A 14,994-nucleotide genomic window follows, 5' to 3' on the forward strand; every position below is an offset into this window, starting at 1 on the left:
CTAAAAAAAAAAAAGGTTTTTGATCTTCAAGCAAAGGTTGGATGATGGTTTAAAAGTTGTAAAATGGATTCTATGTTAGGCAGGTGTGAGACTATATGGCCTCTAAAATAGCTTTTGCCTCTGAAATTTAGTAATTCTCATTCAGTGAAAAGATGGAACTCAGAAAACTTGAGCTCCTTTAAAGTATCTCGGTCTACATATACCTGGGTATGTCCAAAATTGTGGGGCTTTGAATATTCATTTCAGCTGCCTTATTTTGCAGTTGAGGAAGGCAAAACCCAAAGAAGACAGATGTGAGGTAAAGCAGAAATTCTTTAAGCATTGCTTTCTAGCTCTAATGCTGCTAATTTCCCTGTTCCCTTTACTTACAGGCCAGGGGACTTCCCATGGAGGCTTTGCCAACTTTGATGCCTTTGGGAGCAGCCCTTTCTCCTCTACACTCCCCTCAGCTGGCCAGGCTTTATTCCAGACCCAGCCAATTCCCATAGGTAACTAGAGTTCACTGTTTTGCTCTCTACTCCTTGCCCTTCCTTCCCCACTTTCCTCATTCTCATTTCATCACTGAGTCCAAGATTTGGTTAGAAGAATATTACAACTGGGGTTAAGTTAAAGAAAAGACTAATGAATCTTTTAATAATAATTATATGGCTGGCCTTTTCAAAAGATGAAGACTCCACAATTTGCTTCTTCCATTTAAGACCAAAGAGAAAGACTGACATTGCATTAGGTCCTCTGAAAAAAGCTGAATTCAGCCAGGACTCCATTTCTGACTAGAAAGATCAGGCAGTTTGAGAACATGAGAGCAAGCCTGGGCATAATTTATTTCTCAAGATTGACAATGTCCCACCTCATTAGAGAGTGAATGTCAGACTAAGAATAAAAATACACTCAGGGCCATCCAGTCCATTCTCCTCATTTTGTGGATGAAAAAACAAAGACTTAGCATAGGTGTCTGATCCAAGATCATTCATAGATGTTAAAAGGCAGGTCTAACATTTTTCCTCATGTGGTCTCTGCCCTACCCTTACTCTCTCCTTGTGCAATGACTACTTAAGACACTTAATGAATGAGCCCCAGAATTGACAAGCCTCTTGTTTAAAAGAGAAGAAATGATAAATTGACTGCTTTTCTCTGTTGATTTTCTTTCACTCTTTCCTATTTCCTCTCTATTGCTAGCCAGTCAGATGCTTACTGGAAGTTACAGCTTGGGTAAGTTTCCTTCCTCAGAACCATAAAGCAGAAATAACCTCATATTTAAAGATCCCCTTGTTAGACCAGAAGGTCTAATAATACTAGAAAGCATTATTATAGATGAGAAAGTTAAAACCTAATAGGAGTTTTTAAAGAAGAATTTAACATTTTTTCCAATTACATGTAAAAAATAGTTTCTAGCATTCTTTTTTTTTTAATTTTAGAATTCCAAATTCTCTCCCTTTTCCCCCTTCTTCCATTTCTGCTCCTAATTGCAACCAGTTTAACATAGGTTACACATTACAATCATTCAGTTTCCCTTGTTAGTCATGTTGTAAAGAAAAAAAATAACTATTCTGATAGAAAAAAGAAGAAAAATAAAAAGTATGTTTTGATCTGCATTTAAATTCCATCAGTTCTTTCTTTGGAAGTAGATAACATTTTTTATTTTAAGTCCTTCAGTGTTAGATCATTGTATTGCTAAGAATAACTAAATCATTCACAATTGATTATCATACAGTATAGCTATTACTGTACACACTATTTACCTGGTTCTGTTTATTTCATTTTTTAGCAGTTCATGTAAGCTTTTCCAGGTTTTTCTAAGAATATCCTGCTCCTCATTTCTCATAGCACAATGGTATCATCACAATCATAGACAATTATTTGTTCTGCCATTCCCCAATTGATGTAATATTCCCTTTATTTCCAATTCTTTGTCACCACAAAAAGAACTGCTGTAAATATTTTTATATATACAGATCATTTTTCTTTTTGTTTTTTAATTTCTGGGATAGTAATGGATATGCTTGGCATTTTAGTCCTTTGGGCATAGTTCATAATTGCTCTGCAACATGGTTTAATCAGTATATTACTTCAACAATAGTACATTTTTAGTGTCTCAATTTTCCCACATTCCCTCCAGTATTTGTTGTTTTTCTTTCTTGTCATATTAGGCAATCTGATAGAGTTGTTTTAATTTGATTTCTCCTGTCAAAAGTGATTTTCACTTTGCATTTTTTTCATGTAACTATAGATAGCTTTTATTACTTTATCTGAAAACTGCTTGTTTATATCCTTGACCATTTTTCAGCTTTTCAAGAGCAATTATTTTTCTGTAAATTTGATTTAGTTCTCTATATATTAGAGAAATGGAATCTTTATCAGAGAAATTTATTGTAAAAAAATTTTTTCAGTTATTATGACTTTTTTTCCTCCACCCTATTTTCCCTATTTATCCTACTCACTTTTAATCCTATTTATTCTTAAAATTTTTTTGCTTTTTTAAAATTGCCCAATCTCCTTTCTATCAGCCTTTCCCTCTTTCCCCTTTTGTTATCCCCTTCATTTCCTACTTTCCTGTAGATAGATTTCTACATCCCACTGAGTATGTATGTAATTTTCTATTTGAAGTAATTCCATTCAAACTAAGGGTCAAGTGGTCTTCTCTGCTCCCTTCCTCATTCCCCTCCCCTATAAAAGCTATTTTATGCCTCTGTTTATTTCAGATAATTTATTCCATTCCACCTCTTTTTCCCTTTCTCCCAGTGCATTCTTCTTTCTCTCCTCTCATTTTTATTTTTTAGATAATTATCCTCTTGGGTCAGCTAAATGGGCACAGTAGATAGAGCACCAGGACTCCAGGACTTGAAAGATGATGTCTAAGCTCTTTTTTTGAGCATGGTTTTCAGGTAGTCCAATAATTTGTCTCTCCTCAGTCTGTTTTCCTTCTACTCTGTTTTGCAGGTCAGTTATCTTTCCTATGAGATAGTTCACATTTTCTTCTATTTTTCTTCTTTTGATTTGTATTGTTTCTTGCTGTGTCATAAAGCCTAACTTTTAAGGAATTATTTTCTTCAGTGAGCTTTCGTACTTTCTATTCCATTTGGTCAATTCTACTTTTTCCTCCCAAATTTATTTTATTTAAAGAAACAGAATAAGAAAAAAAAAAGAGAGAGAAAAGGAATAGAAAACAAAGTGAAACAAAACAAAAGAGAACATTGTCATGTGCCCAGCAGAACATCAGGGACGATTCAAAATATATAAAAATTTTTAAAAGTTCAAAAAAGTGTATATGTATATATGTATTTCATTTCCCTGCCTGCCCCCCTCCCCACCCTCCAAGCAGGCTATAATTAAGAAAGGATGTATTTATATATACATATGTAGATAAACACACACCCCCACACACCCCCACACACCCCCACACACCCCCCCCCCACACACACACAGAGGCTTGAGCCTTTTCTATCCCTATTAATTCTGCTTTAACTCTGCTCCTTAATTTAACTTGCTATTGTTTAACCTCTCCACACCCATAGATCCCTCCCTTGTCTTCTACCCTTACCTTTTGCTTCCCCCACCTGACCATTCCTCTCCCCTTATTTCTTTATAAATTTTGGAAGGTGCTATACTCTCCATGTTATATATGTAATGTTGCCTATTTCACCCATTCCTGATGTGAGTAGGTTTTCAGAATTAGGAGCCCTCCTCTCCCCTCTCCTCCCTTCTCTAATGCCCGTATGTATGACATAATTATTATTTTTACCTTAACTCTGCCCCAGTCTTTCTTTTGATCTACCATATTATTGTTTCTATCCTATTGTTGATGTGAATCTTAAACATAAAATATACATTACATTTCCCATGTTTAAAAAAAAAAAAAAAAAAAAAAAAAAAGAACAATTTGTCCATGTTTATATTGAGTTCCTTAAAACTGATCTTTGATTTTGGCATGTATATGTTGAATTTTCTGTTAAGTTTGGGTTTGATTAATAGAAATTTTTAACTTTTTGTTAGAGTAAGAAAAACAGAAAAACAGAAAAGAAATACAAAATAAAATAAAGCAAAACAAAAGAGAACATTGTATGTCCAGAAGAACATGAAAATATATAACAAATTACCAAATATATAACAAATATTACAATCAAATAACAACAAAATACCAAGAAAGCATATATATTAGTAGAAGAAATTATATCCATGAATGTCCATTTTTTCTTCCTTATAAATTGTTCTTCGGTTCTCAGCTATGCACCTTATTTACTTTTTTTTTTTTCCCCTTTCATTCCCCCCCAACTCCAAGCAAGGTATAATTAAGAAAAAATATATTTATGTATATATACATGTATATACATATATACATATATATATACACACACACATATACACACACATATGTATATATATATACACACACATACACACACTCACTCACACATTCCCCCACATACACACATGTCTTTCTTATCCCTACTGCCTCTTTAATGAAGTTCTGCTCCATAACTTGCCGTGTTACTATTTAACTTCCCCCCACCCAAAGATTCCCCCTTTGTCTTCTTCCCTCACCCTTTTCTTCTCCATTTACCCATTCCTCCTCTCCTTATTTCTTTATAAATTTGAAGGGTACTATACTATTCATGGTATCTATGAAGTGTTGCCTATTTAACCCATTCCCGATGTGAGTAGGTTTTCAGAACTAAGAGCCCTCCTCCCCCCTCTGATGCTTCTCTGTCTATTCTTCCTCTGTTCCTCATTTGTATAATATGATTACTATTTTTACCTTTACTCTGCCAAACTTTATTTTGAGCTACCCTATTGTTGATGTGAATCTTAAACATTATATACACATATTAAAAAATGGCTTCTCCTGTGAAGCACTACACTCAGAATTGTACTTAACTTCTTTCTTGTCTAATTCTTCATCCTTTTCACCTAGTTTATCAGTTTCCTCCCCCTCCTGCACTTTCTTCTTTTTCCTTATTCTATAACTTATATAATTTCCTAAAGACAATTGTATTAAGTTATATGTATAAAGTGTTTCTTTGGAAATTGAGTCAGGTCCATTATTATAGTAGTATTCACATAGTTGCTCTCCTACTAATTTCCATTCCTCTAGATCTAATTCTTTTTCCTTAGAGAACCAAGGAAATATGTATTGTAATGTTTCTAAAAGTTCAATGATCTGCTCCCAAGTTACAATAAAATCTTGGCTTTTAATGAATTTAACCAAGCTTTCGACAAATTTTCCTTTTCCGTAGAGATATAATTTTTTAAAATTAATTTTATAATTATAACATTTTTTTTTGACAGTACATATGCATAGGTAATTTTTTACATTATCCCTTGCACTCCCTTCTGTTCCAAATTTTCCCTTCCTTCCCTCCACCCTCTCCCCTAAATGGCATGCATTCCCATACATATTAAATATGTTATATCCTAGATACAATATATGTGTGCAGAACCGAATTTTTTGTTGTTGTTGCTAAGGAAGAAATGGATTCAGAAGGTAAAAATAACCTGGGAAGAAAAACAAAAATGCAAACAGTTTACACTCATTTCCCAGTGTTCCTTCTCTGGTTGTAGCTGATTCTGTCCATCATTGATCAATTGGATCTGAGTTAGATCTTCTCTTTGTTGAAGATATCCACTTCCATCAGAATACCTCCTCATACAGTATCATTGTTGAAGTGTATAATGATCTCCTGGTTCTGCTCATTTCACTCAGCATCAGTTGATGTAAGTCTCTCAAAGCCTCTCAGTATTTATCCTGCTGGTCATTTCTTATAGAACAATAATATTCTATACCATTCATATACCACAATTTACCCAGCCATTCTCCAATTGATGGACATCCGTTCATTTTCCAGTTTCTAGCCACTATAAAAAGGGCTGCCACAAACATTTTGGCACATACAGGTCCCTTTCCCTTCTTTAGTATTTCCTTGGAATATAAGCCCAGTAGTAGCCCTGCTGGATCAAAGGGTATGCACAGTTTGATAACTTTTTGGGCATAATTCCAGATTGCTCTCCAGAATGGTTGGATTCTTTCACAACTCCACCAACAATGCATCAGTGTCCCAGTTTTCCTACATCCCCTCCAACATCCATCATTATTTTTTCTTGTCATCTTAGCCAATCTTACAGGTGTACAGTGGTATCTTAGAGTTGTCTTAATTTGCAGAGAAATCTCCTTTCTAAACATTTGTTTCATTTTAGCTGGAATATTACTTTAGCCCTTAACCGTTTCCTTGTCTCTTTTTGTACTTACCCTAATTTCTGGGTCACAGATGAAGACTCTTGGTCCTACGTTCGGATGCCAAAATGTAATGTTCTCTGTTTTGGTTTTTTGGGGGTCTCTGGGAGCAGCTTTCATTTCAGTTCAATAATCACCACAACAGCCAGTGTTAAAAGTCCAAATCCTTTATTGTCTCCTTCACAGTCCTATCTCCTTCACTTGGGACTCGGCTAGCTTTCTTAAAGGCCTACCGCTTTCTTTGGTTTCAAGAAGACAGGATCTTGCCTGTCTTCTCTACCCTCTGAATGTCTCCAAATCCAAAGGTTTGTGCTTCAGCCTCCAGTCTCCACAAAAGTGGACGGTGGAATGAATCTGTCTCAGCCTCCCAGAGCTTCTAGTGCGCTTGTCTTCTCTGGCCCTGAGAGCTTCCCCTCTATGGCTCTCAGTCCCTGCTTATATGCTCCACACTGAGTATACATCAATTATTATATCACTAGGAAACCATTATTTATTACAGGATTAAATCAGTGCTAAACTAGATTTAACCATTGTCTCCTCAATTCCACTTAGTACCTTGTTCTGGCCCATAACAAGTTATAAAACTTCTTTCTGACATGTTTGATTGATACAAATATAGAAACCTCAACTCATTTCAGGTGATTTACTTCTGTTTCTTATGTTCTTTATATTTGCCCTTTAATATTGTAATCCCAGAAAAACTGAGGCAAGATGGAGATTAGAGAGTATTTAATAATTTATTTAAAAGGGAGAGATTTACTGGGACCAAATGGGTCCATGGTTTGGTCCCAGGGCTGAATGAGACTATCCTCTCCAAGAATCCAGCAGCCAATGTTGAGTTCTCAATGACATATATACACGTGGCTCCCAGCTACCAGGGAGTAGATCGAGGCGGGGGCGGAGTCAGGGTGCTGAGAACAGGAATGGGACTTTGATAGGATGGGGTGAGCCTCTGGAGATGAGATGACATAATGGGGGGGAGGAACCCCAGAGATAGGAAGGCATCTTGATAAACCAGTATCTGATATTCTGATAGCTTGGGATGGGGAGAGGCATTCTGATATTCTAAAATATAAGATCTTTTATCCTTATCAAATATTCTGATTAAGAGGGAGGGGTAGTTTTGCAGGATTGAGCAGAACAATTATAAACTGAAGACAAAACAATTAGGGAAACTGAGTAGGGATAATTAGGGAAACTGTCAGTATTCTCTTTGGAATATTCAAATCATTGAATTGAATTACCTTCCTCTAAAATCAAATTATCACTTTTTGCAGATGACATGATGGTATACTTAGAGAACCCCAAAGACTCTGCTAAAAAGCATTAGAAATAATTCAAAATTTTAGCAAAGTTGCAGGATACAAAATAAATCCGCATAAATCATCAGCATTTTTATACATTAACAACACAATCCAACAGCAAGAGATACAAAGAGAAATTCCATTCAAAATAACGGTCGATAGTATAAAATATTTGGGAATATATCTACCAAAGGAGAGTCAGGAATTATATGAGCAAAATTACAAAACACTTGCCACAAAAATAAAGTCAGATTTAAATAATTGGAAAGACATTCAGTGCTCTTGGATAGGCCGAGCGAATATAATTAAGATGACAATAGTCCCTAAACTAATCTATTTATTTAGTGCTATTCCAATCAGACTTCCAAGAAACTATTTAAGTAACCTAGAAAAAATAACAACAGAATTCATATGGAACAACAAAAGGTCAAGAATTTCAAGGGAAGTAATGAAAAAAAAAATTAAGTGAAGGTGGTCTAGCTGTACCTGATCTAGAACTATATTATAAAGCAACAGTCACCAAAACCATTTGGTATTGGCTAAGAAATAGACTAGTTGATCAGTGGCATAGGTTAGGTTCACGGGGCAAGATAGTGAATAAAAATAGCAATCTAGTGTTTGACAAACCCAAAGACCCCAAATTTTGGGATAAGAATTCATTATTTGACAAAAACTGCTGGGAAAACTGGAAATTAGTATTGCAGAAACTAGGCATGGACCCACATTTATCACCACATACAAAGATTAGATCAAAATGGGTCCAAGATTTAGGCATAAAAAACGAAATCATAAATAAATTGGAGGAACATGGGATGGTTTACCTCTCAGACTTGTGGAGGAGGAAGGAGTTTGTGTCCAAGGGAGAACTAGAGACCATTATTGATCACAAAATAGAAAATTTTGATTACACCAAATTAAAAAGTTTCTGCACAAACAAAACTAATGCAAACAAGATTAGAAGGGAAGTGACAAATTGGGAAAACATTTTTACAGTTAAAGTTTCTGATAAAGGCCTCATCTCCAAAATATACAGAGAATTAACTAATTTATAAGAAATCAAGCCATTCTCCAATTGATAAATGGTCAAAGGATATGAACAGACAATTTTCAGATGATGAAATTAAAACTATTTCCACTCATATGAAAGAGTGTTCTAAATCAGAGAAATGCAAATTAAGACAACTCTGAGATATCATTACACACCTGTCAGATTGGCTAAGATGACAGGAACAAATAACGATGAATGTTGGAGGGGCTGTGGGAAAACTGGGACACTGATGCATTGTTGGTGGAGTTGTGAAAGAAGCCAACCATTCTGGAGAGCAATCTGGAATTATGCCCAAAAAGTTATCAAAATGTGCATACCCTTTGACCCAGCCATACTACTACTGGGCTTATATCCCAAGGAAATACTAAAGAAGGGAAAGGGACCTGTATGTGCCAAAATGTTTGTAGCAGCCCTTTTCATAGTGGCTAGAAGCTGGAAGATGAATGGATGTCCATCAATTGGAGAATGGTTGGGTAAATTATGGTATATGAATTAGCTTCCTCTAGATGGTCTTAGCACCATAATTTTGACCAACCCTATGTAAAGCAAATCAAACTAAAACTAGAAAAATGCAAGGACTTATGGCAAGGACAAGTCTCTCCCTGATAATCTTAGAATTGTTAGCATAAAAACAATATTCCTCATTTAGGGAAGCACACAGGCCTCCCAGTTGCAGAAATAGCAGGTCCTCTGCAGTTCACTCTGAGTTAGGTCTATGGTCATTTGTGCATTTAACTCAGCCTCTGCTAAGTAGCAGTGCTCAAGACTGTCCTGCTGCCCATCCTAAGAGAGCACCCCAAGTCTATCAGGGACTCTAAAAGGGGAAAGAAGTGGGGCCTGGAGTAGCTCCACCTGTCCCCTCTCAATAGAACAGGAGCTGCTACTATCATCCAGATTTCTGAACAAATTATGCAGTTAGTCCAGAGCAGGCAACTCTTAGAGGTTTAATTATTAGAGGTCTAATACCAATCTTTGAGAATACTGATATACTAATTAAGGAATTGGGGTTACAGGAGTGGAGAAACAGATCAGAGAGACTGCCAATCCTCAGACAAGTGTCTGATTTCTGCTTGTTTCTAAAAAATAATCCCCAAAATGAATGAGTCTGTCAGGGCAATTCCAGCAGAATAAGGGATTTCAAAGTTAAAACATAACCAGCAAATTATAGTCCAGTAAATTTTAAGCAAGGAGTAAAAAACAAAAAAGACTATTTAAATAATTTCCAACTCAATCTGAACTAATGAGATAGGGGGCAGGGCAGAAATGCCTAAGAAAAATACATCAGTTTTCCTAATTTCCTAACCAGTTTTTTCCTCCCTTTTTTTTTCTCTTGGAAAGGAATTATCAAATAAGTATTATACACATAAATCCCAAAAGTGAATCAAAATTCCTATACATAACAGACTAGTACAGTAAGTTTCTTAAAAATCCCTCAGACATACAGCAATAGTTACACAGTTTTAACAAATCTCAAAAACAGTAATATAGTTAAAATTTTAACAGTAATTCAACCACTTTCCCACTCCCCTATATCAGTCCAAATTATATCAGGAGCAGTCTCTCAAAAACTGCTTCATGCTGAGGATGGTCCCAGATGCTCAGTCCAGGGAGGGGATGGGTGTGGCCATGTAGCCTGCTACTAAAGCTTCAGATGGACTGATCTATGTCTCAGAAGCAAGTCAATACCTGTAATTTGACCAAAATCTGGAACAAAAAGTACAAATCTAACAAACAAAAGTTAGAACAGATTGATACAAAATGTGAAAAGGCCAGTATGAATTGTCCAGCAGCTTCACAGGACAGGCAAACTGCTGTCAGCTATAGTCCCCATAAATAAATAGCAGTTAGGTTTCACTGTGCTTATTGTCCTCTCATTATTTAGAAACCTTTAAAAATCTGAATATCCACAGACATAAATATTCAGTAACAGATAGATGAACAGGGTAAATACTCATTTGCCAAGTATTTAGGATATAATGATTACATATAACTAGGTTGGAAACAGCAAGATATGACATAATTGAATTGCATTAACAGTTTCTTATTGATCATTGCTCTGATTATAGAAATTAGTTACAGGAGGAAAACTGCAGGGACATGACTATAACATAACATAAGCAATCAAAACTGATCCCTAAACTCATACAGGATAAATAAGCCACTTTAACTCAGTTTACTCCAGATAATTGTCCCAATAGAGCTTTAAAACTCTCAAATAATATTAATTACAAGCCTGAGAAATTTTACTTCTAATAACAAATCCCATTAACTAAAGTTTCAGATAAAATCCTAAACAGATATTTACTATAACCTTATATTTATAACAGTAAGAATCTGTCTCAGCAAGTTCACTTCTTTCATATCTAAATAGATGTTTCCATAAGTGAACATTATACATACAAATCACTTTGCGTTTAAAAATACCCAATACATAGATAAACATCCCAAATTATATATTGTCCATAACAGTTTTAAAAGGACAAAAAAAATTATTTTCAGACTCTTTAAATGACCTCAGAATGACCCAATACAATCAATTAAAATCTAGAATATCCTATGTAGAATTACTCAATTTTACATAAAAGCATCTGAAAGATTCTTTAAACTTTTAGAAATAGCCCTACCACATTATAGATCAGTCAATTAACTTAAAATTGAGCCTATGTCTTGAAATCATTTGCCAAAGCCAAACCTCTGAAGAGGCTGGAACAGACTTGAAGGAGGGGGGGAAGAGAAAGGGGGATTCCACATAGCCCCCTTTCCCTCACTTCACCTCCAAAGAGGGAAGGCTAGCTAAACTGCACCCCAGGCTAACTAGCAGAGAGCAGTGGGAAGTGTTTTGAAGACAAAAGATCCCTACCTAACCCAACTTTTAAAATAGCAGAAAGCAGTGGGGGTGGAGTGGGAGGGAGGATTCCATGTGGCCATTATTCCCAGTGGACTTTTCCTAAGCTCTAACTGTGGCCAGAGTTGGAGCCTTTAGAAAAGTCAGACCCTTCATTACCTAATTAGAGGAACATGACCCCTTTCAGGCAAGTTAATAGAACTTCACTCCAACAAGTTCTTAAGATCTTACATTCAAAGGTAACTAAATCTAGCCTGCATAGGGAACAGTAAAATTATTTCCCACAATTTTAAAACGGCCCAAAAGAATACTTAGAACAAATCTGGCATGCAAAGGCAATAGTAAAATTATTTCCTACAATTTCACAATCATTCTAAAATTCCTAATCAAATATTCTCTCCAGCCAGAGTTCAAAGCAAATAGCATATATTGTTCTCCAGAGGCCTTATCTAGGCTAACTCAACCCAAGCCATGCCTGAATTTTAATCTACTCCAAAGAAAAATCCTAGGGCCTGTTTTTAAAAGTTTAAAATCATGGGGCAGCTAGGTGGCGCAGTGGATAGAGCACCAGCCTTGAATTCAGGAGAACTAGAGTTCAAATGTGATCTCAGACACTTAACATTTCCTAGCTGTGTGACCCTGGGCAAGTCACTTAAACCCAGCCTCAGAAAAAAAAAAAAAAAAGGGAAAATAAAATAAAATAAAATCACAAGCAAATTTATACTAAGTACAGTTGCAACACTGAAATAACTAATTCCCAAATTTCTTAATGTAGCAGAGTTCCCAACCAACAGGACAGACAGACAAATCACCCAGATAAGACACACAGATATAGACTGCTTAGTCAATACATTTTACACACAGACCAGGGGCTGTCTGGAAACCTTAGAATATCCCTGAGGGAAGTTGTCAGCTGGACAACTGAATCCAAAGGAACATTTTTTTTTTTTTTTTTAAATTCCAGTTTGGTGCATTTCTCTGCCTTGACAAAGAATGCCCAGGTTAAAACCAGGTAGCATCAAAAGGTACTCAGAACCAGACAGTACCCAAAAGGTACTATAGTACCAAAAGACACGCAGGTACCCAAAGGGTATTCAGAACTAAATGCCATGTAGCATCCTATTGGCATTTCCCAGAGTTGTATGGCTTGTCAATCCAACTTTTTCTGGGGACCAGATTTGCTAGCAATCAGACCAGACAGAAAACTTACCCTGCAGGGGCTTGAAACCAGATTCTCCTTTGGCCAAATGAAGTGTCCACCATCAGGCATCAGACACGGTTGTGGCTGGAAACTACTTTTTCCCCAGAGGCTCTGGAAAAAAAAATCCAGAGGGCAGGACTCTCCAAGCAAAGAACCCAGATCCCCAGGCGCCCTAAGGCCTAAGGTGGAGACCTGAAGGTCTCTATTCTCTAATCCTGCTCTCATTTTCTAATATCTGAATGGGAAACCTGCAAAATGTAATGCCTAAGAAACTGAGGCAAGGTAAAGATTAGAGAACAATTTAATAATTTATTTAAAAGGGAGAGATTTACTGGGACCAAATGGATCCATGGTTTGGTCCCAGGGCTGAATGAAACTATCCTCTCCAAGAATCCAGCAGCCAATGTGAGTTCTTAATGACATATATACACGTGGCTCCAAGCTACCAGGGAGTAGATCGAGGTGGGGGCAGATTCAGGGTGCTGAGAACAGGAATGGGACTTTGATAGGATGGGGTGAGCCTCTGGAGATGGGATGACATAATGGGGGGGAGGAACCCCAGAGATGGGGAGAGGCATCTTGATAAACCAGTATCTGATATTCTGATAGCTTGGGATGGGGAGAGGCATTCTGATATTCTAAAATATAAGATCTTTTATCCTTATCAAATATTCTGATTAAGAGGGAGAAGTAGTTTTGCCGGACTGAGCAGAACAATTAAGGAAACTGAGTCAGGACAATAAAAGAGAACTGTGGCATAACAATATGATTTGAATTTGAAGAGATGAGACAATTAGGATGTTGGGCAAGAACAAGTTTTCTCATCTTTTGAAGTCAGAAATGGGAAAATGTGGATGAAATTAGAGCAAAGTATAACGAAAATCGCTTCTAGGGGTAAGATCCCTCAGACACTGGAAAAGTAAAAACAAAGATTCTGGATCTCTGGGAATGGTCACCACAATGTAACCCTATACTCCCACATTTGTTTATTAGAATGGATTGGGGGAGGCATAGAATAGTAATAGGAAAGCCTAGCTATCTCCTCTTAAGGAATAGTCTACCTTTTTTCTTTACCTCTCTTTTCAAGTTTTTGTACCTGTTTTTTGTCACAGGCAGCAGCCAGGTGGTCCCATTTGGTACTTCTCCTCTTGTTTCTGCTACCCAGCCAAGTGTCCTTTCAGATATGAGCAATGTCATGGGAACTGGGATGTCAACTGGTGGTATTCCTAGCAGGTAGGTTGAGGTTATTGGTTCCACAGCTATGAGGAAGAAAAGCCTAGGCTTTTTTTTTTTTTTTTTTTTTTTTTTTTTTTTTTTAAACCATGATTCTTCCTGTCCCATGTAGTCCTTAACTTTTTCCTTTTTTTCCCTTCTCAATGCTTTCTGTTTAATACTTTTGAAGACAAAGGACCAGAGTATGCTTGTATGGGCATTCAAAAATGCTTAGCTCATAGTGAAGGATATTTCTCTGATATCAATGTTGCAATTTCTCTTTCTCTCACAGAGCCTTTGGGACTGTTGGCCATGTCTCTGGACTCCACACTGCTGTTTCTGGCAGTAATAGCAGCAGCACTGGACTTGGATTTGGGGGTAAGTTCTACGTAGAGAGCTAAGGTGATATGGAAACCTAGGGATATAAGAGAGGACCAATAAAGCCAAAGGAGTTTAGGGGTACAAGACTTGTAGAAAGCTACAAGACTGGAAAAGGAAAAAGAGGGTGGAAAATAGGCTAAGGAAAATTTAGAAATGTTTGTTATATCAGTCCAATAAGAAAAGATTAACTCTGCCTTCCCTTATTCCCCCAATATTTAGCTTTCACCAACCCTTTCATTGCACCGGCGGCTCCTCACTCACAGTTGCCTTCTACCAACCCATTCCAGTCTAATGGCATGGCCTCTGGTAAGTCTTTCTTTAATTGTCTTCTATCTTTCCCAGATTTCCAAACATCTTTTAGGTAATCTTTTCTTCTAACCTTTTTTCAGTCACTGAAAACCGTAGGCAAATCAAATTTCTCCTAATCTCATGCTCACTCACCATGAGTTAAATCCCCTGTGAGTGAATCACCTTTCTTCTTAAATTGGAGTCCTTATACTTGTATCCTTTTGGTACTTCTGAAGTCATTTTCAGTGGTGCTTCCTAAGGGGGGGGGGGGGGGCTTTCTTTTTTCCTACCCCCAGGTTTTAATTATTATAATCTTTATCTTTTATTCAATCCTGTGTCTATCCTAACATCTTAATTCCTTAAACCACCTCAGGCAGGATATGTGATTCATGTTATCCTCACCTTAGCCTTTAAACTTTTCCATTGTACTTCCAGACTTTCCCAACCCCAGTGGTCTTAGCCTTTCCACTCCCACATTCTCAAAGAAAT

General features: G+C 36.7%; 1 protein-coding gene across 5 annotated transcripts in view; it reads left to right on the forward strand.

Annotated features, from left to right (window-relative positions):
• The window catches only part of AGFG2 (ArfGAP with FG repeats 2), a 46,414-nt gene that overhangs the window by 28,984 nt on the left and 2,436 nt on the right, over positions 1 to 14,994 (forward strand). For 2 of the 5 annotated variants that reach the window (XM_074311638.1, XM_074311641.1), the window contains exons 6-10: positions 372 to 488; positions 1,177 to 1,209; positions 13,737 to 13,857; positions 14,129 to 14,214; positions 14,437 to 14,523. In XM_074311638.1, coding sequence (XP_074167739.1) covers positions 372 to 488; positions 1,177 to 1,209; positions 13,737 to 13,857; positions 14,129 to 14,214; positions 14,437 to 14,523 — 444 coding nt within the window. The remainder of the gene's footprint in view (positions 1 to 371; positions 489 to 1,176; positions 1,210 to 13,736; positions 13,858 to 14,128; positions 14,215 to 14,436; positions 14,524 to 14,994) is intronic. The other 3 variants (XM_074311640.1, XM_074311642.1, XM_074311643.1) reach the window with 2 other exon arrangements.

This window comes from Sminthopsis crassicaudata, chromosome 4 (assembly GCF_048593235.1).
Source record: "Sminthopsis crassicaudata isolate SCR6 chromosome 4, ASM4859323v1, whole genome shotgun sequence".
NCBI classification, from domain to species: Eukaryota; Metazoa; Chordata; class Mammalia; order Dasyuromorphia; family Dasyuridae; genus Sminthopsis; species Sminthopsis crassicaudata.